General features: G+C 42.6%; 2 protein-coding genes across 4 annotated transcripts; one reads left to right on the top strand and one right to left on the bottom strand.

Annotated features, from left to right (window-relative positions):
* Positions 1-1478: 1478 nt before the first annotated feature.
* Positions 1479-2753, bottom strand: uts2d (urotensin 2 domain containing). The gene is made up of 5 exons (XM_079266756.1): positions 2628-2753; positions 2302-2406; positions 2182-2219; positions 1853-1943; positions 1479-1738 (listed from the first exon to the last, which is right to left on the bottom strand). The coding sequence occupies exons 1-5, from the start codon at positions 2731-2733 to the stop codon at positions 1713-1715; spliced, it is 366 nt and encodes a 121-aa protein (XP_079122882.1). The 5' UTR covers positions 2734-2753; the 3' UTR covers positions 1479-1712.
* A 2027-nt stretch (positions 2754-4780) lies between these two features.
* ccdc50a (coiled-coil domain containing 50a) lies at positions 4781-22678 on the top strand. 3 transcript variants are annotated; one of them, XM_079267898.1, is made up of 12 exons: positions 4781-5022; positions 7756-7818; positions 10612-10741; positions 13237-13327; positions 13968-14070; positions 15717-16538; positions 17217-17368; positions 18144-18188; positions 18532-18687; positions 18826-18908; positions 19016-19134; positions 20536-22678. In XM_079267898.1, exons 1-12 carry the CDS (start codon positions 4968-4970, stop codon positions 20553-20555), a joined length of 1839 nt encoding a protein of 612 aa, XP_079124024.1. In that variant the 5' UTR covers positions 4781-4967; the 3' UTR covers positions 20556-22678. The 3 variants fall into 3 exon arrangements, with proteins under 3 accessions (XP_079124024.1, XP_079124026.1, XP_079124025.1); XM_079267900.1 differs by lacking the exon at positions 15717-16538; XM_079267899.1 differs by lacking the exons at positions 4781-5022; positions 7756-7818; positions 10612-10741; positions 13237-13327; positions 13968-14070 and adding an exon at positions 14113-14631.
* The last annotated feature ends 5215 nt before the right edge of the window (positions 22679-27893 follow it).

The following is a 27893-nucleotide window of genomic DNA, read 5'->3' as shown; positions in this document are numbered from 1 at the left end:
TCACCAAAAACTTTACTAAATAGGATTACAATTGTTCTGTTTTTATTTTGTTGTGTTTTTACAAACTGTTACAGCATTTATAACTGCCAGTTTCCACTGCCGCCCCACGATAAAGATCTTTGAGTTGCCTTTCCAATGGTTTCTTTCGTTTTTTCCTTGTATGTGCTAAGTTTTTGGGGAGTTTTTATGTCTTGTCTTGTGCTGTGTCGGAAACAGACCTTTGGCACATACTTATATTTACTGCTGTGGAGTGACACGGAGGATGCTGACTCAGTTCCAGCAGACTTATCTCAACAGGATGCCTGCGCTCCAGTTAATGCACCAAACTGAAACAGATAACACCCATTTCTGCATTGAGTCAGTTAGGATGTTTGACAACAACAGTACCGCTTATTCAGTGTGTCTTCTCCCAACGTGTCACATGTGTTTTTAGGGAGAGAAAGGACGCTTTTCTGCTAGTGTTTGCAGTTAGGTGTCGCACTGACAGTCACAGTTAAAATGAGTACCAGGCAGTGATGATGTACTGCTGAGCTACCAGATACCAACAGCTTTACAAAAGCATCCCATGTTAGCTGAGTTTGTCCAAAAGTTGTGGATGCATGTTGAGTCACTTAGCTTACACCCCTTTGAATTTAGGGGCAAAATAATCAAGTCAGCAATGTGCAAAATAAACGGAACTGTTGGTATACGACACTTAATAAGGAACCACCATAGAGCAGTCGATTGTTTTATGGAATTGGCTCTTTGTATACCTTTCAATATTTTAAGTATATAATATGGTCGATATTTATTTATGTGTTGTACCATAATGTCCATGTTTTGATAACTGCAAAAAGACTCACTGGCTCAAAACAAGAGTCAACACTTTCTTTGATGCTGCTGTGAATGCAGCTGAGCGTCACATCATTCTCTGAGTGAACAGCAGCAGCAGCATTATTCAGACAAAGCATGCGACTCATCTTTGTCCCCCTCCTCCAAAAGATGAACTTCACTGTGCAGTATTTCACCCGTCACCGCCGATGTGCAACACGTGCCACATTCCTTCCCTGACATGTTTATTTCCACTGAGTAAAATATTTGATAAATCAAGTAATTAAAAGTAGGTATGAGTAGAGATGTATTCAGAGCTCAATAACATGTTGTCCTTCATTTGATCGGAAAGTTGTGCAAATAATTGTCCTCCTTTTTAAACCTCTACAAAGAGCCCATTCAGTGACCAAGTCACCGTCGATCATTTTCTCTGAAGACAAAAAGAAAAGTGCAGATTCACGTTATAATTGTATTTATTTTGTAAAATGAACAGCAGTGCATTCTAAAAGCAGTGACTGACGTCTTGGCAGCGGTACAAAAAATGTTTTGCCCAATTCGGCCACAAGAGAGCAACATAAACACATGCAGTATAGGCAAATAAAATCCCTGCTCAAATAATCGTATGTCTTTGCTGTCAAGTACATTCTGTCATATCTGACCCTCAAGTATTTCCAGTGTGTAGCTGATTATTTACAGATTAAAGATGTACAGCTGCAGTCCTTCGATCTCCCATCAGGGCACCTCAGTGCGGCGGAAATGTATATTGATGACTTTGATTATGGTACAACTCTATATTGCTGGGATGAATACAGTGTGATTATATTACAGGTGTTTTCAGTCTTAAGGCCATGTTGGGCTTTGCAGCCAGATTTCACAGTGTTCCTCCTCCTCTTGCGTCTGTGTCAGACACAGTACTTCCAGAAGCAAGCTGCAGGCGAAAGAAGCACGCAGAATATTAATACTGCGATGGTTTAGAATTAACTGCAAATATGAATCAGTTTGCATGATGCATTTTAATAAGGAAGCACTAAATTGAACTCACGTTCGCCCCTCTTCCTTGTTATGGATTTGCCTTCTGCCAAATTGGCTGTGATCTCCCTCTCCATCTCCAGGTCCTCCCTCAGCGCCCGCAGCTGCAAGCAGAGATCAGAGGGATTAAACGCACCACGACGTCATCTCAGGATCGACACTCCTGTTCAACGACTTTTAGTAAGGAAGTAGTGTAACAGGTGCTCATTCAAAGTCTCTTGTCTGGAATTAATACACTTTTTTTAGAAAATAAGAATACGCAAACATATATTTACACTGTGGTTAATCAAGGCTTTCTGTAGGCCACATTTTTTTCCAAGGTGAATCTGTGAATTTTCTTACCTCCTCTAATTCAGCGAGTTTATTGGCCAGCTCGAGACCTGCCGAAAGGAAAACCAGTCATCAGCAAAGCAAGGAATGCCTTTGCGTTATCTATATTCACCATTTTCTTTCATGTCTCACCTAGAGGATCATCCTTTTCAACAGGAACTAAGCCCTTGTGTAGTAACAGTGCTAGAATCTTGCTCTGAGGATCTGTGTCGTCTTTTGGATTGTAAACATGGTTTCCTGCACATACAAAGCAAATAGAAATGCAACTTTTAGCACTCTGAATATCACAAAACAAACAGACATTGTCACATCCATCCCATTTCATAGTCATCATCTCTTAACCGGAACCATTGACCCAACAATGGCACCGACGTAAAGAGTAAAGGGAGCAGTAGTTGCATCCTCAGTGGCTTCTTCCAGTATATATACCTGAAACAATGATAGTTTTACACACTTACCTTGGTTGAATATGCTCCGTCCCTCCACATTCAGAACTCCCTGCAGTAGTAACAAACCTAGGAGTCCTAAGCAGTAGTTCACAACTGTAACACTATACATACTCATTGTCCCAAACTATGCTGCACTATGACCACTGCCTCAAGTAAGACAAGCAATCCACTGCCTTGGGTCCATCACATCAATATATTTATCCTCTCAGAGGCCAGGAGGAGGGGCCAGTCAGCTCCTTACGTACTAAATCAATTGTCATTGTTGGTTTCGTCAGCAGGCCACCTTTTCACATAGATCGTGGAGAGTCTGAGTGAAATACTGTGATCTTATACGTAGGCAAGGCCAGTAACCCTACATCACTCTGACACGGCCAAATCAAAGCAAGCGAGGACGTTATCAATCAGCCTGTTGGTTATGAGAGACCAGAATCATGGTCTTGGCACTTGCAAGTGTTTTTCTCTTACATTAATTGCTTCTGTAAATAGATCCATGGGAGTGTGTTGGTCTGGGGAACAAGTAAATTGGTTCAGTCTGTAAGTGGGTCAGATATGAGCTCCTTATTCTTGTCTTCCGGACAGATTTGGAGCTGAAGGAACATCAATCACTGCAGCCGAGCCAACTGCCCAACACCTCCTAAGTCACTGTCTCTTTTCTGCGTCAAGGAAATCACATCTCATACCTCAGCCAGATGAAGAGGCATTGTGCTTGTGCAGTATTTGGGGAATTAACTTGTTGAAATTTGCCTACTAAATTTGGCTGGTGAGGGTCTCATAAAAGCTGGCATGTACCTCTTCAGAAATGACTCAAGAGCCTGGTGAAGTGTCTCACATCCAAGAACCTTTCATCACTTTAGTCACTCGGCTTTTGAATAGGCAACAGCTCAAGGGCTTGAAGGGGAACAAATTACAGGGGAGCTTATTGTTCATGTCAAGAAAAATGTCAGCTGCATGCACCAAGGCCTTAACCTAACTAATTCAGCATGAAATATGGACGCAGTAAATGGACCACTAATACCACTTCACTACACCATGATCAGTAAAGAAAATGAATTGGTGCAGGTGTGGCGGACACCGGCAACTTGAAATGTTAAAGTTGAACACTAGAGGGAGCAATTTCATGAACACAATCACAACACCAGCCGCTGTCAGATCACATGACACGTGTCTGTGCGTGTGTGTTTAATCGTGGAATTAAGAGGGAAAGAGAGAGAGAGAGAGAGATCGAATAGGAGGCGCATACATAGTAGACATTATGTGTGTCATCTTCATTCAGACAAACACGTGTGTAGTCATTCTACATTATCCGGGTTTTTTTTCACATAAGCCGCGTGCAGCGCCTCCAGACATCATTATTCATTTGGGCCGTAGATATAGCCCGAGGAGGTGCGCTCCCTGTAGCTCATAGGCTTCGTACTTACAGAGGAGGAAACTGCGTCAAGTTAAACAGCGGGAGCTGGAATTATACCGGAAGTGTGATAATATATCTTCCAAATTGAATCGCAAATCAGAGCATGGCCCTCTTATAACAAGTTATATTGGTGGCTTTCGATTGAATACATTTTCTTGCAGTTATTGTATGACTTCAATTTATTATTATTGTAACGTTACACTTTTATTATGTTGGATGTCGTAATAACATTTAAGATTTTAGCCACTATATTGTATTTAACACACTGCAACACCGTGTGCATTAATGTAATCTAATAACATTGATGGGATCTTATGAGCAAAGTTGTAACAAGTTTGGTTCTTTTTTACGTGAAATATTTCTGTGTGACGGAGAGCTCATTTGGTAAAAATATGTCAACATTTTATCTGAAGCCAGTTGTTTTTGTCATTGACAAACACATTTGATCAACCCACACCCACCCATCCTCCTGAAGAGAGAGTAGCTTAGTTTTCACTGTGAATATCCTAAGAACTAACATATAGTATGTTTATTTTCACTTATAGTCATGAATATCTCATGCTATAAAGAAACAACAGAAACCACGTTTTAAGGGGCTTTAACTTTAAATTCCGAGTCTTTTATTCTGACATTCCTGAGCGGAAGTCGCGTCTTAAACCAACGTCTCTTCTCGGGCTTGTCGTGAGAAGGTTCACGGAGGGAGGGACGCTCGTAGAAAACCTGACAGGCTAGCTTCAAGCAGAGTAGCAGCTAGGCAATTACAAAGGCGACGTATCGGGAGAGGGTGGCCACCGAAACTAATCAAAAGGGCCGTCCGGCACCTCAACCACCAATCGATTTTATAAGCAAAGGCGATCAATCAGCCTGCGGTTAACCTTCGTTTGAAACGCGGAAATATAATTCAACGTCAACGGTGTTTTTGACTTTTTATCGGTGACAACATGGCTGAATGTGACGTTAGCATCGACAAGAATAAACTACCGGGAGTGAAAGAGGGTAACGTCCACAACACATTTTGTGAATTAAGCTAGCTGTGTAGCATCACACCTAGCGTTAGCTATAACGTTAGGTGACACGAGGCTAATGTTAACTGAGTGAACACGGCTGTTTGTGATTGTGTTGTGGTTGTGGTGGCTGTTAGCACAGCTTGCTAGTGAAATGCTAGATCAGTGGGCTTAATGCCGGGTTCAGGTAGCCAGCACTGATTAGAGACAGCACGGGGTCGTGCCAGATTTAGTATCAGAAATCTGTGTCCAGTCAGCATTGTTTTAGCATATTGATTGGTTGTCGTATTGTATCCCCCACTTCTTATTTGACGACATGTTCTATTATGGTTAAATGGTTTGTGGGCAAATGGACAGATACACTATAATGGGCATACAGAATCTGACACGACACTAATATGTGTAAGTGCAGTGTTAAAGTCATGTGATAATACCTTAATACTGATCACATGGAGGTGTTTTCATGTGGAGGACAATATGCTTTGTTTGATGTGATGATGGCTGCATGGATACTGGCCTCTTCCTTTTTTAATTTCAGATCATTTCTCTTTACACGTAGCTTTTATCTGTGAAGTTACTGCTTTGAAACATTATCTTGAGATACTTAATTTCCAGCAAGAAATAACCAATATCACCCCCATTCCTCATAACGTTTTATAAACATCCACAACTTAGTCTGCTCCTGTTGCTGATGTGGAGGTTTAGAATGGGGAAGGTGTGCTGTAGTGTGAAGGACCCGTCCTGTTGCAGTGAGCAGCAGCTGCCCAGCAGGACGCTTGTTATTCTGGTCAGATAAGCAAAGGAACGTGCATTCCCACTGCTTGGCCGGTCTGCAGAGGGAAAGACTGAGAAAGCTGCTGGAGAAGTTTCAATTTCATCCCTCGTGTGTCCGGAGGATAGTAAATATTGCGAGCTGTCTCGTTGTACTGTAACTCACAAATGAACTGGTCTTCTCATTTGCCATTTCCTCTCTGCATGCGAAGCACAGACTCTCGAGTCTTGTGGTCTTTGTGCGTCTCGGTGTCGGACTGATTTTCTGTTTGCAGCCCAAAGTGATGGTGTGAGGACTTTAACCATAGCCGCTGAAACACTTCTGTCACTTGTTGCTTTTTCCAAAATGCTAACTTGCACAAGCTTTGAAGGGAATTGTCACTCAAACCCATTTCTTTTTACAGTGGCTAAAAACACAGTTTAGAGCTATACCAGCCAGATTAAATCTAATTTCCTGGCTAAAAAGATTAAGCATATGGTTGAAAAAAAATGGTCTGTGTTCATCAAACCCCACACTGGTCAGTGGCAGTGGGGGGGCTTTGTGGGGGGTCTTGCCCTCTTCACAGCATCTGTTTGGTTTGCTTGAATCCAGGCCTTTTTTGTGCTTGTCAGTAACGCTTGCGAGCAGCGTGGTGCGTGGCTGCTTGCACGATGAAATCATGGCTTCATTTTGTCCTTCTATATTTGATGCCACGGCGGTTGCACAGTTTTGCAGCTGAATAAAAGTGTCTTACTTTTTTAAGTCCATGTTGACTGAACCGTAGATGCAGATGCTTTAAGGTGGATGACGCCTTATGCTATAAGCTCTATAATTAGCTGAGGCTGTGAGAACGGTCTTAAATGCCCCCTTTAGATTCTACTGTTTCCGACACAGGAAACTGTCCGCATTTGAAGACTGGTGGGTCCCCGGTATTCAAAGGGACAAAAGCTGCCTCATTTCAGAGCACTTCAGATAGAAGCGTGCTGTTGGTATCGGTTTTTATGAGGAAAACTCCCCTCCTCCAACCGTCCGCTCAATTGTTTCCAGAATGAATGTTCACAGCATTTTGGCAGTATGTGTAATATTGAAGCCACGAACGGAAAGTCTGTGCAGGTCAGATTTGTTGTGAAGATGGGAGAAAGAAAAACTAGCAGTAAAGTGTCTCCGTTTACAGATAATTAAGATCATGACTTTAGCGATACATGTGCCGTTCGAGTCCTCGAATAAGCCAAATAAAAACCATAAGCTGCTGTCAAAACCTCTGCTTCAGTAAATGTGACATCACTGGTGGACTGGTTTGTTCACATCTCATGCGGTCTGTAATATTTTAGGTCAGAGCTTTCACAGGACAGCCCATTCTTTGTGGCTGATGAACGTATTGTACATGCATAAGCATTTAGGATTCATCACCTGATTTAAAACACATTTATCTCCATCTGTGCTGATGGACACGCATTGTTTTTCGTAGATGGAAGTTTTACTCGTGTACTGAATTTGCCTGGATGTCACATTAAACCAGCAGCTTGTCAGTAGTACGCATACTTCTTCATTCTTAAGGCCCCATGCATTCCTAAATAACTTTCCAGAAAAAAAAGCTCTCACAACATTAGTTTTTATTTAGACTTCCACAGTCTGAGGGCAAATAAAAGTTCCTCATTCTCAGTTTCACTTCATGTCTTTGCAAATAGAAGATAACCAAACCACTGAGAAACAGTGTATGCTGAACAGATCTTTAGATTCAAGGTCATTTTTCAACATAAGAATGCGTGTTGGCAGATGGGCCGGATGTGAAACACCTGAAATGATGCATGTCAGATAGAGATCTGAGCATCTCAACCGCCTCGAGCTTGACTCGTACAGCTACATAACTTCCAGTCTGAATGAACAAACATGCAGTAGTTGAAATTCATTTTAAACTTTGGCTTTCTCAGTATTCTTTTTTCAATATCAGTCTGCTCTCTTTCTTTTTTTCAGTGTGCAAAGACTTTGCTGTGCTGGAGGACCACTGCCTGGCCTACAACCTCCAGGAGCAAGAAAGTAAGAAACTACAAGTTAGCCATGTTTTTTTTTTGATTTCTTCTCCCCAGCCACCATGTTTTCCCCGTAAGAGACGGGTAACTCCGACTCATTTCAAACAGGGGACTTCTTCTGATCACTGATCTGGGGTCGCCTTCAGCCAGTGAAAAGCTTGGCTGGCTTTTTTGTAGTACGGAAAACATTTGGAGAACTCGTACCGATACTCTAGGATCATTCCCTCTTTCCGGAGAGTCTGTATATCATTTATTGCTGTCATGTTTTCTGCGTCACTGTAGACTTATTTCTGTCGAGCTGCCCTGCTGCATTGCTCCTGTAGGTCACTTAATGCTTACTTTGCAAAACAACGAACCGTGAAAGATGTTTTCAGAGCGTAGCAGAAAGAAAAATTAATCCACAACGTTCCTCTTTTCTTTTTTTCCTTCTGGAAAAACGTGTCAAGTGTAACAAACTGCAGAGTCGGTGGCTGCAGCCTGATTAAGCCGACATAAACCCTGCTTCAGCCACACGGTTAGCTGTGTGGGAATGGTGCAGGATGCCACAACAACACTGTGTCAGGGCCGGGCTGGGGCAGACCACATGACGGGTGCATGTGATGTGTTCGGATCACAATAATGTCCGTGTGCCGCTGCAGGGAGAAGCTGGATCTGAAGTTAGACGGCACAGTCTGCTTGGCGAGAGGTTTTATCTGGAACATACTGTTGTTTTCATGTGCGTTTCTATAAAGGATCATTTTGTGTGTACATCCCGTGCAAGTGTTTGTCCGCGCATGACTCATTCGATGAGCTGGTGCTTTGGTGTGTGCGTGTGCGTGCGTGCGTGTGTGTGTGTGTGTGTGTGTGTGTGTGTGTGTGTGTGTGTGTGTGTGTGTGTGTGTGTGTGTGTGTGTGTGTGTGTGTGTGTGTGTGTGTGTGTGTGTGTGTGTGTGTGTGTGTGTGTGTGTGTGTGTGTGTGTGTGTGTGTGTGTGTGTGTGTGTGTGTGTATAATTAGCCGCCTTCTTTTTTTCACATGATTTAATAAAGGCACTTTGGAGACTGACCAAAGAGGGTTCGTTCCCTTGGGGCAGATTTTCTTTTTTCTTCAGTATGTGCATTAAGGAGAATTGCTGAAATCTCATTATGATTATAACTTTTAAACGTTTTGTCTATATCAAAGGCTTCCTTTGCTGCTGGCGCTCCCTGAACAGTATCTCCTGCTGAGTTCTGTTGAAAGGCCATTTTGTGACCCAGACACAACAAGGCCTTCCTTTTATCTCACGCACGCACACACACACATGAATACCTGCAGATGGCTAATGGCCGCTGCACTTCCTCATGTCCTTCACCTGCACTCATTTATAGAGAAGATGATTTAATTGGAAGAGGCTGCAGGAAATGAGTTGGCTCCTGTTCAGATATCTTTGGTGAGCTTTTGATTTGAAGGGACGGATACGTTACGTATCTGCACAGGACAATAGTTTTTCTGTTTCCATATGTCTCCTTCAAATAATAAATTATGCAACAAGCTCTGCAAGAAAGAAGGCCAGATGTCACCCAGCCATACCCTAAGTGCAGATTAGGCTCAGTTTGAGCTGTGATTCATTTGGTTTTGGCTGGCCTTGTGTTTGTCGTTAACCCTTTTAAAGCCGTATTGATCCGATGAGCAAGGCTTGTATCCCTTTGCTCCCCTTTGTTGACCCACTAACTGATCTGATTTGAGCTGGAAAATCGTTGTTTCACCTTTGACCCTGGATGTCACTGAGGAGAATGCTGGCTGACGTAACCCGACGGTCTTCTAAATATGCAGTGTCCCTTTTGTTCCCCCTCGATCACATCAATCGATGGCCATCCATCATAAGAGGCATTTTAGCACAATCGCTACAAGTTGAACATGGCATTAAAGCTGGCTTTTATATCCATTCAAAATGTTGAGCATGAAGCATCCACATTACACAAGGAAAGTATTTTTTCATGGCTGTGTCAGCACTTGGCGTGTTTCTTTTCTAGAAGGTTCAGACAGTCCAACTTCCTCACCCCGAATCCCCTTTTGTTCTGAGTGATGCGAGACCTCTTCAATGAACAACTGTCACAATTTCTGGTCTTGTTTGTTTTTTTTCTGCCTTGAAAGATCAATTTTCCTGTTGTGAAATGTGGCAGTGGATAAATGAGAGTTGTGACATCAGTTTTCGCCTCAAAATATGTTTTTTGTAAGGTATCGTAAACGATTAATCAGTGTCGTCCAAAAAAAATATCAATGTCAACCCCTTGACTTTCATCAAGTCGCCACAGCGGTGACTCAGTGTCCTCTTTCAATCCCACCAGTCAGAGGGCAGAAACTTTATGGAGCCTCTCACGGCTAAATTGCCAAACGTAATTTGGTCCTTTTCACATGAAGGCTGTGGAGCAGGTCGATAGCCAGGTGAAGCAGAGCTGAGCGAGTGAGTGATGCTCCCCGTGCTCGGAGTGCGTCAGCAAGCAGGATTCATCATCTGCTATGGCCCACGATGTGCCGTCACACAACCTTGACACCTCAGCTGCGAAAATTCATTTCTCAGTGACTGAAAGGCCGCTCCTTGTTTATTACCAGAGACTGAAGCATCTGTGTCCTCGCAGTTATCGTGTTCTCTTCAGACCATCTGAGCAACACTCTGCTCCTCGCAGAGGGAACATCAAGAACGCGTGGACCTGTAAATAAACTCCCCAGTGCTCCGCTGCCCGTCGCTCCTCATCACTCGGGCGGTCCAGCCAGCTGACCTCCTCCTGGTTTGTGTGTACACAAGTGTTCAGAGCAGCGCTCATGTGTTTGTGTCTTAACAGTTGAAAGCCACTTGGCGTCCAACGTCAACAAGAGCCGTCTGGTGCAGACGGACCTGCAGGTGGCCAAGAAGCTGCAGGAGGAAGAGGATCAGAGGGCCAAGGGCCAGAACCAGAAACAGCACACCGACATGTGGGTGACACGCACGCACACACACATGTCTATATCAAAGAGCAGTCTCAATGGGAGGAATTAACAATAAAATCATACATGCAAACGTAGTTGTACATACAGAAGGTAACTCATGCGATTACCTAGTAAAACACTAAATTTGTAATATAATTGACTTTATTACTTACTTTTTTGACATATTTAATTTAATTTAATTAATATAATAAATGAGGTGAGATTCAACATTTACGTGAAAGCTGTTTGCTGGTTATAATGGTATCTAATCATCCAGATGTGGCCATAACCGTCCTTTTATGTGCAGAATTATGGATCTTTTTTTGGTTTAATTTCTGATGTGAAATGACCCTCAACAAGAAGTCATCAGAGTGCTTTTCAGAAAAAGCTGTGTACGGTATTTGTTGCTTGGTTGGGAGCATCTGTTTGATGAGTGTTAGCTCGTGAAATTACTCCCAAACCCTGTGCAAAGACAGACGTATGATTCACCAGCAAAGTGCTCCATCACTCCCACCACAGATGACTCCAAACTGTCGTGAGTTAGTAGCCGGTGTCTTGCGTTCGCTACCAGCGTGTTTTAGCTCTTTCATTTAGTTTGTGCTCGAGGGCAAAGATGCAAAGGTTTAGCTCAGCTTGCTGATTACTGAGTCATACATTCAGCAGCCATGCAATGTAATTAACTTTTTTTTTTTTTTTTACACTCTTTGCCTTAAAGACGAACTGTGTGGAGAAGGTTTGTGCTTAGAAAGGCTTTGCAACACGAGCAGCCAAAGTGGATCATTCACAGTTGTTGTGGTCTCTGTGCTGCATCTCCGTTCTTTATGTCCCTGAAGTATAGTTGTATTTTCTGAGGGGTTTGGGTCAACTCCAGCTGCACCGTCCAAAGCTGTGCAGCCTCCACACAAAGATGATTGTTTCCTGTGCTTCAGTCTGGACCCCTTCCTGCTCTGCAGTTTGAAATTGTATTGCCGACTCCCAGCATAGTGAGATCACTGTTTCACAAACAGGCATATAGTAGTGGGCACCCCCAAGGAGAAGCCAGATGCTCCACCATCGATGCAGGCAGGAGCTCACACTGCCATCCAACATGCAAATGCCACTACATACACACCCACTCTCAGACGTTTGACTAAACACACACACACACGGGGAGAATGCAACGTCCCTTGTTTATTAGTACGTACCCACGGAGGAATAAGAGGCCACAGTTTTGTTTTTTGCTGAGCTGTCGGCTGCTTCGGGTCAAATACAGATGCAGTGTGAGGTAGTTAAGCTGTAACTGCTCTTTTTTTTTTTTTTTTTTAAGTAAAGCATTTGTAAGAATTTTGAGCATAGAACTGTGTGTTTAGTAGCTATAATAAAAGTGTTTAATAATTCATAATTAAGAATTCATAATTAGTCATAATCATAAGGGTTTTGGAAATGCATAATTAAGATAAGCATAAAGTGTTTTAGGATTAGTAGCTAGAAGTAGAATTTGAGACATGAAGCTTTTGCCAAAGTTGCAGAAGTTTAACGTTTATACTGAATGTTTATCATAGAAGGGATTAAACCGTAACTGACAGTCATTGAATGTGTTCGTAAACTCAGGGACAGAAAGGCAGACCGGCGAATACACTCCTGGAAGTTAGCCAATAGGAATCGGGATAAACGGAAGAGGAGGTGTTTCGGACGGATGTGGGTGGTTTAATTTCAAGTCTTTTTCTCTCTCACGTGATGGCTCTCAGAGGACGGACGGGTTTTATACCTGAGGAGCTGAGTTGAGTTTTTTGCAAACAGGGTTTTATTGATTTCATATTTCATGAAATAGTGTACTTCACTGTAAATACTGTACTTGCATCAGTGGGATTAAATTGGGTTTTATTGATTTAATATTTCATGAAATAGTGTACTTCACTGTAAATACTGTACTTGCATCAGTGGGATTAAATTCCTTTTCATTGTAAACGAAAAACATTGTAAACTTTTGGTAGATTTATTGTTGCAGCGTGTCGACTGCACAAAGCAGCCGGACACGTGCTCTGGCCTCCTCGCTGTGGAACAGACTCAAACTTCCACACATTACACTCATGTTTGTCTACACACAAACTGCCCTCCAGGCAGATGGTGTTGTTGTCCAGATCTTGTTTTTTGAAAAAAAAAAAGCAAGTGAGCAAAGGGTATTCCTGCTCCTGCCTGAAGCACTCACTGCCTCTCACATCACATTAGATAACTTCACTGCTGATCGTGTGCTGTGTTCACTTCTCTGTGTCTCTGTGCAGCTCTTTGTTCATTTCAGTTTGAGATATTAAGGAACTAAACCAATATAGAGGAGAGAAATATAGAAAATATGTATATTTAAAGCATGTAATTGTTCATGGTAACATCTTTTTGTTGTCATCATCCTAACTTGTATTATTACAATCATTACTGATAAAGAAACATGTTTGTTAGGGTGGAACATATGTTTTAATGTTCTCCAAACCCCTCCCCATATGCACATGAACCCTCGGGAACCTCAGTGAGCGTCAAGACAATGAGATCGCCCAGGAGATTCAGGATCAACTGGTCCGACAGGCAGAGCAACAGCAGCAACAGGAAGAGAAGGACGCGGTAAGAAGCGCACGCATCCTGAGATTTCTGCCCATTCAAGCACGACGTGTGTTAATCCAGCCGTCGGTGGTTTGACTTGTGGTCTCGATGTACTGTTGTGGGCGAGTCATTCCACGTGAATCATCCTTCCTTTGTGCCTCCCAGTTTTATTAATGTAACAACGGCCATAGTGACCTGACCTGTTATTTTTCACAAAGCTTTAATCACAATGTTTATACCCGACATAAAGAGCAAAGTGTATGCTGATGATACAGTATCGGGGTGTTTTCAGAAATGTTTTTTTTCCATGATATTGTTGACAAACAAGACTTTTAAGCTTCTGAGATGAGCGTGTTTTCCCTCCCAATGAGATTAGATAAAGGGCTGCGGTTCACTTGTGTTTTATGTTTTAGGTCCCATGCCACTGTATGTTTCTTGCCTGTAAGTTGAGGGAGTGATGACTCATTGCGCCACACTTCTGTGAAAGAAAACACACTACTTTGTCCGAGTATGGTACAAACATCAGGGAACGATGCATCTCACCCGTGTTTGAAGCTAAACTGAATAGAAAAAAAAACATCGACCCAAAACGAATTGACATATTTGTTACAGATCGACATTTTCATATTCATGTGGGGCGCCATGTTTTGTTTGTTTACAGGCCATAGCCCGTAAGCTGCAGGAGAAGGAGATGAAAGAGGAGAAGAAGAGACAGAAGCAGCTGGAATCTAACTTTGAGGAGGAGTACTTTGAGGATCACGGCGGTAAGGGGAGCACCACCGACTCATGTCAATGCATATCTCCTGTGTGAGGACGAGAGAGGGGATATACCTCCTCTCCTGTGGGACGGGATGCGTGAGGGTGGGCTTTTGATGCCGCACGGCGATGGAGATTGTCGCTGACTCGAGGCAAAGATTTTGGAATGCATTTAAAAGCACATAAGTAACCGTGAAGGGAGGCTTACGTATTCCTACAGAGAAATAATGTGTCGTTTTGCTCCCGTTTAAGAACGCACGCCGCTGTAAAAGGGTTTAACAGAGCTGCAGTTTTAAAATGCATCTTTAATGTGCTTCGATAGCAGTTGGTGGGTAATGAATGTACTAAGAAAATCATTTAGATCATTTAGAAAGGGTCCGGATATGTGGATATAAGGATATGTGTGTAGGTCGAACATGAGATGCAAAACAATACAGAGGGAGGACAGTTGTCAACAGAGAGGCGTGCTTTAAAGAGTCTCAGAAACAGGACTGGGCGTAGGTCCTCGGCTGTCCTCTTGTGTCTGTACAGATCACCAGCCGTCCAGGTGCTGTACCTCTCTAAAGATGGTACGCAGCAGGTGGTCGGAATGAAGCCGCAGTACGTCCTTGCTGACTGTGCCGCTCTGCCCGGCTCTATTTAGACTACACTGCTTGAGTCATTGCCAGGCTCACTATTGTTGTGGTATTGCCTTGCAAGTTATGTAACCACTCACCTGTAATGTCCCTGCTGAGTGTGCGTGTGTGTGTTTACTACCATGGCAGTGTGAATGTACACACAGTAAAACAAAGATTGAGATCTTTTCTTTGCCCTGCATCAATGCTGAAAGGGCCTGACGTCACACTATTTTCTGCAGGTTACGAGATTGTGCACAAAGGTGCTCGATCTTTGAGCAACTTCACCATCTTGTGATTGTTTCATTTTAAATCTCCACCCTACTAGTTTTAACATCACACTTTTGTGAAATCGTGTTGCTTTTCCTCCGGCTGCGTAGCTGGCTGCTCCTGTGTTTGTCCTAATGGATCACAGTTGCACACAAACCACAGTGGCAGCAATGCCTAATCTCCGCTTGTCAGATACACTACAGGACTAAAGGTTAGGTGGTACAGAAGAGCAAACACTTCAACTAGCCCAGTCGCTCTGAGCAGGTACCAGTCAGGCTGCTTTTCAAATGTTTGAACACGGACGAAGTCTCATCGATGAGACGTCAAACAGCCGGTTAGATGACTTGAATTCCATTGAGCTGACTGAGTAATGAGTCTCTGCTGTGTGCTCCCTCATTGTGCTCATTTGTTTTTATTGAAACTTTTGTTGGCCATGGGCAAACTCCCAGCAGGATGGTTTTCACAAGACATGAGCATGTTGTTCGTGCAATGGGTATAACACAGCTTTTGTTTTGTTGACATCGTTTGTTTGTTTACTATGTCACATCAAAAGATTCATATTACCATCTTGTTGCCACTGTCGAAATAATCCCAGGCTAGTATCCACAACTCTGGACATTTTGGTTGCAGCTAATTCACTCTTTACATCTTTGGCGCGCATTTTGTCTTTTTTGCATTTTGCATTTTTTTTTCACGTTTCCATGTTCTCATCAACAATCATCATCATTCTCTCCATGCCGGTCTCCCTCCTTCTTCTCTGCCCTGTTCAGCCGCAAGAAGACCCCTAGACTTGGACAACCCCACCAGTCACAAATCGACCTCCCCAGGCCGACACACTGCATACGCTCCACTGAGCCCACATCGGGATTACTCCCCAGATTATAGCTCAATAGAGCCCAAAAGGAGCAGGTACCCAAAGCAGGACCCGGCTGCACCGAACAGCCGCTCCAGGTATCCCGAGCACCACCTAGTGGCAGAAGGAGGGCGAAGCAGGCATGCAGATCCGTACCCAGAACACCTGTTGACCTCTAGAGGCAAGCATGGGGACAGATACCCAGATCATGAGTCCACAGAGACCGGCAAAGCCAGGGGCCCTGGGAGGGAGGACACGGACAGAGCGGTGAGGAGGAAGGACAGACCAGCCAGACCACCTCCACCACAGAGCCCCACAGAGAGAGAAAAGGGCTGGGATAGAAAACATGACAGGGGCAGAGACCTGGAGTGGGAGAGGCATATGGAAAAAGAGCAGAGGAGAGACAGGGAGCATGACCTCAGGGGGACGAGAGGAAGAGACAGGGAAAGATCCAGAGATGGAGGACTGAGTGGGGATGGGCAGAGAGAGAGAGACAGGCAGAAACAGAAAGACAAAGACAGACAACAAGCGAGGAGCAGGGACAGAGGACTCGAAGAGGAGCCGGGGCACAGCAGGAACGGTCCGAGGGAAAGCCGGGCTTCTTGGGAGGAGGGAGGGGGTGATGTTGAGAGGGAAGGGAAGGCCCTGGGCCGGCCACGTGTCCACTCCGGCCCCGAAGAGGTGTTTGACGAGCTGGAATTGCAGGGCGGGGGTCATTCTCACCCCAACGGAGAGACAGGTACCCTGAGCCCCCTTCTGTGCTCTGGAGGGGGGTGTTTGTGTGGTGTGCTGGAGTTTCTTTTCTGCTTTGGCAATCTCAGGTGGTGGGTCGATTTAACAATGCAATCACTAATGAAGACACTCATTTCCTGTTCTCATGAGGAAGACGATTCCAGAGAAATTTCTGATGACTGATTTAGATTTAGATTTAGATGGTTTGAAATGATTTGTTGCTGTTGTGCTGTGGGGTACGCTCATTTTTGTATTGTCTGCCTGGTTGTGTAGTGGAATAGCTTCATGGATTTTCATGAGCTAGAATGTGGCATTGACGAAGGGTTCCAGGGCTGGTTAGCTGGTTGTTTTTGCATTCCAACGCTGTTAAAGGCGTTAGACTAAACACAGTGGTAAACACCAGCAGAGATGCACTGCAGCCCTTTTAGGTGCCTTATAGCTTTAAGCCACCTACAAATGAATCTATTGTAGTGCTGAAGCCATGATTCAATCATTCAGAAAATTCAATAAAATCAGGCAAGGGAAGACATTTTAAGACATAGAAATTGTGATTTTTCATTTTATGTCTTAATTTTCTGATGTCTTGAAGAATAAATAGAAACAAATCAACAAATGATTTGATAAGGAAAGTAATCTTTCGTTGCAGGCCTAATCTGTTGTTGACATAATGTGTCGACATCCACAGGTCGTATTGTGCACCGAGTGAGTGGAGCAGTCATAACAGAAAATGCGTACGGAGTGAGCGAGGCCACCAAGGGTTTGACAAAGCTGGATATCCGTGAGCAGGAGCTGAAGGACATGGAGGTGGCCAGGAAAATGCAAGAGGACGAAATCAAGGTGAGGAAAGGAAAATAGGAAAAGTTTAGTTTATTTCTTCAAATAAAAGGTATTAAGATAAAACAAAAACCCGGTTTTCTGCATGAGAGTAAAATCAAATTACCTTAAATGCAGAGGAATGGGACAATATGATAAGATATCTGTTCATAAGGTTTATACATTTAATTTTAATAAAGTATTTATTCATCAACTCCTCCTCCGTTAAGCTGAAAGATCCCAAAATGTGTTTCTGTGCATTTTAAAGGTGCAGATGTTAATACCGAAATACTGTCAGTCAAAACCAGCCTCAAGCACTGACGGCTAAACAGAGCAACACCCAGCCTCTGGTGGTAGAATGTGAAGTCATGTCAGAATATAGAACGTCAAATCAGGAGCTGATGATGCATATACATACATATAAAAAGAATAGGCTCAGTGTAACTCGTGCAATGTCAGATCTTCACATTCATCAGGGTGGAGGTTCTTCAATAGAATAATGTTTTGGGACCGAAAGAGAAAATAATTTTAAATAATGTCCAAGGTTTTGGTTTAAATTATTCAAATGATACGCGAAGTCTAGTTTTCATTCGGCATGCTTGAATAAACATCACGACAGCACTTGCATGGCACGATAAATAATATACATAAAGCGACATTCTGTTCTGTAAATGACTGGAAGCCTGAAAAAACATACAGAAAGGCCTCAATCTGTCATTTCCTTTGTTATACAACGCTGGAACAATGTGTTCCACTTGGAGGGGGAAAATGTGACGTCTTGATTGTTCTCTGCTTTCAGGCCAGCAAGATGCATGTGCGGACAGCCCAGGTGGCGCAGGATGAGGTGAGTGGCTATGAAGTCTGGAAACTTGTCTCATGCTGTCTGTCCTCCTCTTTGTTTCTTAAATCCTTTAATTTCCTGAGCTGAGTTTATTAAGCCATGTCTAAACCAGACTCTCTGGCCCAAGATTAGGTAAAAAGAAGTAATCTACTATTGTACAAATTATTTAATGCCCTTTTTAAAAACATATAGGGTGTTTTCATAAAACAGATCTCATATATACAGTATGTCAAATACAAATATGTGGTGACATGACATCGAACATCCCAAACATCATGTAGGATGTGGAGGTTCGGCTGCGGTTCTGTTTATTATCCAGTTGACGTGTGATGTCTCGCTGTGGCAGGAAATCGCCCGACTGCTGATGGAACAAGAGAAGAAGGAGTACAGGAAGAATCGAGAGCGGGAGAACGAGAGAGAGCGGGAGAAGGAGAAGGAGAGGGAGAGGCTGGCCATGGAGAAGAAGGCAATGGAAAGGAGGCGGCCAGAGGGAGACCACAGGGTAATCTGCCTCAACCATACTCCTTTTTTAAAACGCGTGCTTTGGGATGAAATGTTTTTGCAGCGTCTGACTTTGGTTTGTATGAAAGTGTATTTCCACTGTGGTTCTAGAACCATAATCATTTGTGTTGGTTTGCAGCCAAACTCTGAGGAAGTAGTTCGGCCCAGAACACGAGACGAGCATGAACACCAGCGGCAGAGGAACCACAACAAGCCTGCCAAGTACACGACGCGCTCCTCCTTAAGTCTAAATACTTCCAGTTAGTCAAGAAGTAGAAACTCCGTTATTACATTCATTTTCTGTCTCTTCTCTTTTCTGTCTGTCTCAGGCCTCCTCAGCCTCATCAGCCTCATGCTCACGACTATGAGAATGTGAACCCTGGCTACGGCTACTCGGACCTCCCTGCTCCGCCTCGCGCTCCCACCAGACCCGAGGCTTCTTACAAAGGTACCATGCTTCTGTGTTTGAGGACCGTACTGGTGTCCATCACTGCACTTTCACTACAAAACTGCATACGGCCATTCCTTTGACATACATAAAAACTAGGGGTGCAACAAACTCAGATTTTTATTTTGATTCAGATTTATTTTCTCAATAAATCAATTTATCAGTCAATAAAATTGTGAAAAATGACCATCACATATTCCAAGAGCTCAAAGTGAGCCCAACATTGCTCGTTTTGTCCGACGATGACCATCAGTCCAAATATATGTCTTAGACCAGTTATTCTCAACTGGTGGGTCGCGACCCAAAAGTGGGTCGTGGACCCGTTTTCAGTGGGTCGCGGGCCTTTGCCTGACAAAAAATAAATAAAATTGTGATTTTATTTTGAAGGACTGTTGAAGTGTGAAAGTCAAATCATAGGACGATCTCCAAAAGAGAAAAATGTCCAGAGAGACCAGAGTCATTAGACTCTGACTGGACAGACTCATATAAGTGTATTCTTCCAACACTTTCTTTTTTTTAGAAGATGAGAAAAATATAATATCGTGGCTTTTTCACTTCACCCTGAATGAACTGAATTTAAAGCTACAGGGCAATTCAGTGAAAATAATTTATCTAAAATGAATTTTGTTACGTAATTTATTCCTTAATCCAGTATTTCTATGTATTATTTATAATCCATCCAGTTAAATTTGAAATATTTGTTAAAATATAATTGGTGTACTTTCTTTATTTGATTTGACAGTTTTCTCATTCTGCCTCAGCATTTCCGTTTTCCCCTTTTTAAAATATTTCATTGACTCCTAAGTACTTGAGAAAAAGCAGTATGTATGTTATTCAATGTTTGGAAAATGACATGATGACCAGTTGAGAACCACTGTCTTAGACCATCACATAGGCTTTAGTGGCATTATGGTATACAAGGGAATTTGGAAATGCTGACAGTGTGATTTTAATGCTGTCATAAATACGCGACGCTGTATTGATGTATTGTAGTGCACAGCACTCGCCACCAGAGGTCAGTCTCTATGCTGTAACGAGATGGCAACTGAGCGTTTTGGGTTTGGTCTTCTCTACAGTCGTATATACTGCAGTGAAATGTCAGCAAGGTATGAAAAAACAGATGACCACAATATGTGACAAAGAAAAGCAGCAAATCCCCTCGTTTGAGAAGCTGAAAACAGCAAATGTTGACTTAAACAATGTATTTCATTGAAACGCTGCTTGTTTCACATTACCAGCAGAGCAGTGAGCATAATCAGAAACCAGCAGGAGTAAATTCCACATCTCAAAGAAGACCGACTGATGTCTAGAAAGCTCAGTGCAGAAACATTACAAGTACAATCCATCGATGCGATGTATCAAGCTGCTGATGGATCGCTCTGTCTGCTCCATCTCTTCCAGGTGCCTATCACAGGCGGTGACTCAGGCTCTCTACCGACACGCCGTCAGTCCTCCGTCATCCTCTTTTTTTCATACATTTTTCTTTGTTTTCAACCATTCGCACTCTTTTGATCAAAAGCTTTGGGACAATATATTGAGTGGGATTTCTTCTTTAATACCCTCCAAAGTTGGCCCAGAGTAAAGCAAGTGGGGTCTGTGGGTGCTGGAACCACACATCTTTTCTTTTTTTTGTAAAATTGTGATTATTATTTGTTTTAACTGACTCAACATCAAGACAAGCCAGAATAGCAGCCTTGTGACATGAACTCCCCCTGATTCTTAGCTGTTGAAATAAAGGAACCTGACCTTTTATGGTCGTCATGTGCTGATGTTCATCCTATCTGTGGACCATTCCATCACAAGGGCTCAAGGCCTCTTCGATACAACCATGCAATCTCAAGAATTCCTCATGACTCTTCATGGGACGTGCCTGTCTGGTCGGCTGCCACCGTGTCTTAAGATACCAACATGGCAGCTGCTTTGCACCCCCGTGCTGCAGTTCTGTTCTCTCGTCATGCTGTTCACCGAGGCTACGCGAGCCCGATCCACGTGCCAAACGGCGTACGACTGCTGAGGAATATGCTTCTGTTAAAAAGATAAGCCTTTATGGAGATGCTGGTAGTTTTGGCTTTGACATGCTTTACCACCTTGTACCAGTGCAGAGGAGGCGGAGCTTTGTGATCATCTATGGACATTTAATTGGCTGTAGGCTGTGTCTTCTTCTACTTGTGAGGGGAACTTTGTAACCCCATCACCCTTAAAACTGTGGGTGGCTGGATGATATTCTGTGTACGGCTCACTGTTTCTATGTGCATGCTTACTGAAAGTGTACAACTGTGTACATGCATTTCAGCTCTATATCAAATGACCTGGCTCCCTGTTTGTCTGAAAGGGCTAAAGCCAATCATCTTTTTCTCTTTGTAAATGAACAAACTATGTTAGCTCACATACTGCTGTACAATATATCTCTTTTCTGCCACTGTTTCATATCGACTCACCTTTTACAATCCAAAACTGGCCCATAAAAGAACCAGTACCAAAACGAAATGCATGTACATTGCTTGTCTGTGTCAAACCTGAATTCATGCTTGTGCTATTTGCTTGTTTTATTTAAATGTACATATCCTTTTTTTGTTTTTTTACTTGTGCTACTGTATTATGTTCCCTATTATCTTGCGTCCCTCCACTTATATTTGTTCTGAAACAGGAGCTTTATATTTTATTTTTATACAATATTTTGTTTTTTTCCTCAGATTTCTCCCTTAATTTCCATTCAGAGCTAGTTTCATTCTTTTTGTCTCAAGCTCGAAGGCAGACATTACTTCCTGCCTGCAGTAAAGACAAACATTCCCACAACAGAAGCACATCTGGATGAAGGGAAATCAGTCTCCAGGTCTGCTGAAATATATACTACTGCGTAAAGGGACCTATTTTTGTGTTTGAACTACTCCAGGATCCATTATTTTCTGTTCATATTGAATAATAAGGTCAATGAAGAGCACAGTACAGCCTTTGCGTTAACCGAGGTGTTTGTGATGGCCACGCAGTGATTCAGTCTTTGAACATTCAGTGCTGCTTCCAGGTTATAATAAATGTTGCTGAAATTGTAAATCGGCTTCCGAAACGATTCCCTCCTTGTTCAGAGGATTGTGAGATGTGAGTTCTAACATGTGCTAATTGCTGTAGACAGAATGAGATTCTTGCCGTTTATTTTTTCAGGGACTTGAAAATTGGAAAAGCTTAAAAGTTATTGTGGACGTAGCAGAGCTACCACAACCACCGAGGTGGGACTTAGTATTTATTCTTTGGTGAGAGCACCACCATGTGGACATGTTGACAATTCAAAACAAATGTACAAAATTGATCTGATTGGGATGTGTGTGTATGTGGATGTTGTGCATCAGACGTTACTTTTAGATAGTGCCGTCTACAAACATTGAGTGCTACGTTTTTAATTTTCTTTAATCCAGGGCTTGTATGCAATCTGCCAATTGTCAATCAACACATTGTGTTGAAACTTGCTGTAACAGAACTTTTTAAGTAAGATGAATGAACATTGCGTTTACTTATAGCATCTCCAAATGTAATAAACTTATCAGCATTTCCACTGTTTATGAATATGACTCATTCGTTAGGTCAAACGCACACGATGCTGCTCAGTGAGCTGAACCATGAAGATCACGCCTCAAATGAGACAAGAAATATCTTAGTCTCTTTGAGCTGATGTTTACACACCAGACTGTCACCTAAACAAAGACGACACGTTTACCTGTAGTAGTTTAAAAATTCCCAAGAAACACAAACTGACCAAAAATACAATATCTTCAGCTCTCCCTCCGACCTGCTGAAACTTTTGGCATAAACTATTTAAATTGTTCCAGTGTTGGCTGACAACCAAGGTCATTTAAACGTTCTATAATGTCTCACTCTCCTGTTAGCAGGTAATGCTGGTCAATGTAAAAACAGTCTGCGCCTCAGCAACGCCACACGAAAGGGAACCCAGTCTGAAGTGGAGCTGTTTGCTCATACAAATATTAACTACAATTGAATAATTTGTTTCTCATCTTTATTTCTGAAGGAACAGATTCATTCACTAGAACACATTTTTCATTTGTCCATATTTTTATATAAAACATCCTTTGATCCAGGATTGATTCTTTCATCTCTTCGTCATGTGCTCGGTGCTTTCATTTCCTTGTACGTCGTGTCAGGTAGTCTTTCATTGCCAGTATTTTTAAATACATCATGCCACTCTAAAGGAAAGTACAGAGTTACACCCTTCATCTTAGAACGGCTAAGTGGATCTGGTTCACCAACATACCTGACATACTGATGCATCTGGTCTGCATGTGGTAACACCACTGCCATGCCCTCAGTGGGATATGTCACAACTAAGCTACACCTCCAGAACCAGAAAAGTGGCTGCTGCGAAATTAAAAGGTTTCCAAACAGAACAGAATCTCTGTTTCGCTCCTGAGGCATATCTGGTGAATTATGAAATAAAATGCTTTTCAAATGAGATGTATTATTAAACAAACTAGACAACATAAAGTCCATCAATATTTGGCTGCTAGCTTGTTATTACCAATGCACAGAATTCTAATGATGCTGAGTTGGGCTATACACTCTAGACAAACAGCTGAGCAGTATTTTTTTGTTTTTTAAATATGACATTTATTTTTTAAAGTAGAGATCAATTTTGTACTTCAGCCTGAAAACTGCAGTCGCTCTGAAACAAACAAAACAATCCATCCAAACCTCCACTGTGGCAGGCGGCTCTCTCGGATCTTGGATGCACATTACACACACGACCAGAAACAATGACTGAAATTTTTGAGCACAGAAATTCTCAGGCAACGTTTCTAGCAGTGCGGGTAACAGAAAAGCTGCAAAAAAACAATCCTGTGAAGAGAAAACAAAAGTTATTGTTATGTATGTCAACAACACGGGCCTGTTAATGTGCGTCATTAGTAGGCCTTACACGTTTGAGCGCGTGCTCCTCACTGCAAATGATCCTTCAGCTCACAACTGCAAGCAAATATTGATTCACGAGCTCAAACTCGTCTGATATGTTGTGTATTCATTTGACTCGTCGCCAGTGTGCCTCGGTATCAGTCAGCAGACGCAACAGGTGTCAAAAGAACACGCATCCTAACAGCACGGCTTGTTAACAGTGTTGCATAACTGCAAAACAGAACAGTATGTATTGACAGGTCACTGAACTCACCTGTCCTCCGTTCAATCAAGTGGCACGAGAGGGATGAACCATTGCTGCTGCAGGTATTCACCGAGTCAGTGAGATTGACTCCGAGGACCGAATGTGTTTTCCGTGTCTCACCTGGCAGGTAAAAAAGCTGACTGCGGCTGTCTATCAACTGCGGCACGCCGTGTTGAGACACGAAGACACGCCCACTTATATTGAAGGGAGAGAGAGAGGGGGGGGGGGGGGACCCAATCACTCTCTACCTACCGGATGTTTCTGTCCATCCAGGTGAAGTGTTCTATCAAAATGTAAATCCTACACAGAGAGGAAACTAAAAGCATGTGCTCCACATTCTTTGATATGATTCTGTAAAAGGAAAAAGCACCAGTCATTTGAATCGAACACATTGCATGCTTATTTTTCTCTTCTCTCTGTCTCTTGAAGCCTGAGGGCCTGAGCGCGCACCTTCAGGAAAAACCGGTGGAGGGAGTCACAGAGGTAGTTTGTCAGAAACTCAGGTGATCCAACCCTCAACAGAAAAAAAAGCTAAGCTCTGTCTTTTTCATGGGAGGGAATCATTACAGCACTCATAGATACAAATACAAAATGTAAATCAAAGAAAATAAAAGGCATTAAGTTGTTGAAACACTACATTCCCGTTTTTAATCCTCGTATACACTAGTCTAACATGACTCTGTACATAATGCATTTAATTCAGATCACTTGATATGAGGTAGCCCTGTATATAGTATCAAACTAATGTGAAATATGACTATGTGGCCATATGCATGAGGTCATTCATCTATTCACGTTTTTTTTAATTAACTCACCCTGGCTAAAAACTTCCATTTTAAGAATGGCACTCCCACAGCCCATGAGAAGAGTCTGCCATATTTTAAAGGTTAAAATTTGAGCTGTAGATGACATCTCCTGAATGCTGGCATGTGAACAAAAGCACACATTCTCATCGTGGGGTGTAAAAAAATGAGGCAGGCCGTTGGGCCCGAGGCGCTCCGCGCTGTGCCCGATGCAGGAATGACACCGGACTGGTTTGGAGCAGCAGCACGGCCCATCTTTGCAGGGAGTCACCCTTGAATGCATGCCAAGGCAATTCTCCGGTGCTTTGTTTTAACTTGCACAAAAGGACAAACTATGACCAGATTTATTTTAGGATATTGATCCACTGGTAGAGTTGTACTTAAAGTTGTACAACTGGCATTTCAGACATCATGGGGACAGCAGTTTTGTTTGGCAAATTGCACAGGTAGAGGCCTTTATCACAAAAGACATTTGTTCACAGTAGGAAAAAGCACAGGTCTAACTAATAAAATCAGAATTCCATTAAGCTGCTTCAGTTTCAGCATCCTGGTATTGTGCATGTTGGCTCACTGTCAGGACTTACTGGAACACTTGAATAGGACAGAGCCATTGTATTAACACCTGTGCTTTTTGTATGACAAGTCACAATGTCTGCTCTGAGAAAGGCCTGTTGGGAAGAATCAGCCTGGTTCATCTTCTGAATGACTTTAGTCAATAGGCGGCATGTTTCAGGGTTCTGGCTCAGCAGTTTTTATGTACCTCACAGGTTTGACACGACTAACTTTTGGAAGGATTTGAAAAATGGCATGTTGCTCACAGAGTGCCAAATGAGGACCTCAGCCCCGAACCCTCCTGTTCTTTGGACTAAGTGCCGTAAAATAAAAAAATCTCTCTGGAGTTAGAAGGCATTGCTTCCCTGATCTTAGAGGACCAACTTCAGTTGAAGACTATGTTTAGCTTACTGCATGCTCCCTGATTAAGTTAACAAGGGAGCAGTTCTTCTACACAGTCAATTTAACTCAAAACTACTTACAGAATGTCAAAAAGAACAACAGCACCACTTGCCTTGTTGGTATTTGTGCAAAAAATACACACTCTTACAGACCGCCGTCACAGCAGGCAATGTTATAATGTTGTAGCATCAGTAGTTTTTGGCTGTAGGCCCTTTGAGAATTCTTTTTTAAACATTATAGGAAGGCACATGACTTTACCCTACTTTCGATTCTGTCCTCTCTACTTAGCAACGCAACATAATACATATTTGTGTGTAATTACCTCCAGGGACTCGCTGCTATATTCCCAGAACTGAGATTACACTGTAACTCCTTCCCAATGCCTGCTTCCTTCTTTTGTGTGGCGACACGGTGCATTGGCCAGCACCTACAGGAAGCCATGCTGTACTGTCAACAGAAATCCCCAAAAAGTCAGACAGTAAGAAGGAATGGATCTCCAACCTATTGCCATGAGTGAACACGGTTAACATGTGTTGTGTTGTGCTTGTCTTAACCACAGACATTATTTCTGGCATCTAACCAAAGACCTAATAAAAAAACTCATTGACTGCTGAACGTGCTGATTTATTTTACGGGTTTTAGGACTTATCCCTGAACTGGTGTTGAGTTTACACTGAACTCTTCAAAGGTGTATCGCTTATCTATGTTTTGGCCAGAGTCATTCTCGCATGCTGTAAATAATCAAATCGGTTTCATTTGTTACCAGGAACAGATCACACATAACTGACAGTTAAGCTGTGTAACAAGCCATGCTCCAATTCCCAGAAGGTGAAGTGTGTCTGTTTGTCAGGTGTGTGTTTTGTCTGTGGTCTACTTCCTGTCATGCTGATAGATGTGATAGAAGATGTAACTTAAGAGGGGAAACTGGTTTAGTCACTTGTGTGTAAACAATAACGTTCACAGCTCAGCGCACACAAATAAAGCCGAAAAGATTTTGTTTTACATCTGCTGCTTCATAATCTTGCTCCTGTTTTATTGATAGTCCCACCACACGGTATAGGACCGCAGCATAAAACAAGGCACTGGCCACAAAGCTTGAATAGAAAACCATAAAGAGTTTACAACTGATCTCAGAGGACTTTAGTTTCCTGAGAAAAATAACCTCAATGTGCCACATTTCCACCTTCTGGCCATTTCGTATTTCATATCCACATAAACGCCCAGACATGTATTTGTTGGAGGAAACAATCTCCGCCTGCTGATGTTGATAAAGACTGGTATAACTGCCTATGTCTTTGTTTTGAATACAATTCATGGAATGTTTTTGATTAAGTGTTGTACATTTTTCTCATTTCCCCTCAGTGGCATTGAGTTAGTTTTCGTTTGCATAAAAATGTAAGCACTTAAACGTGTTTATAATGTCGTCTTAGCTCTTTGCATTGGCTTACGTTAAGAGTCTGTGATGCTGTACTTAGACACAGCAGCACGTTGAGCTAAATGCTAACATCAACATGCTAACATGTTCATTATGACTATGCTAGCAAGATCATGCGAAGCAGGAGCAATGTTCACCATGATCACCATCTAAGTTTTAGCGTATTAGCATGGTAGCATTCACTATGTAGCACTGAATACAAAGTGCAGGTATTTAATCACAAACCAAAGTATTAAACGAATCATAATGTTGACCAGATGATGAAGCTAGATGAAGCATCAGGGGATCATCGAGGTACTATTTCATCAAACAGGTTGTTGTTTTTTTGGCAGCTAAAAGGAAAGTGTGGAGGCTTTAGGATTCAGTCATGAGCAGCAGTGCATTGGTGACCAGAAGGTGTTCAAATCTA

Source organism: Melanostigma gelatinosum (assembly GCF_949748355.1).
Source record: "Melanostigma gelatinosum genome assembly, chromosome: 4".
Classification (NCBI taxonomy): domain Eukaryota; kingdom Metazoa; phylum Chordata; class Actinopteri; order Perciformes; family Zoarcidae; genus Melanostigma; species Melanostigma gelatinosum.
Note: the sequence above shows the minus strand (reverse complement) of the source record. Positions and strands in the feature narration are given on the sequence as shown.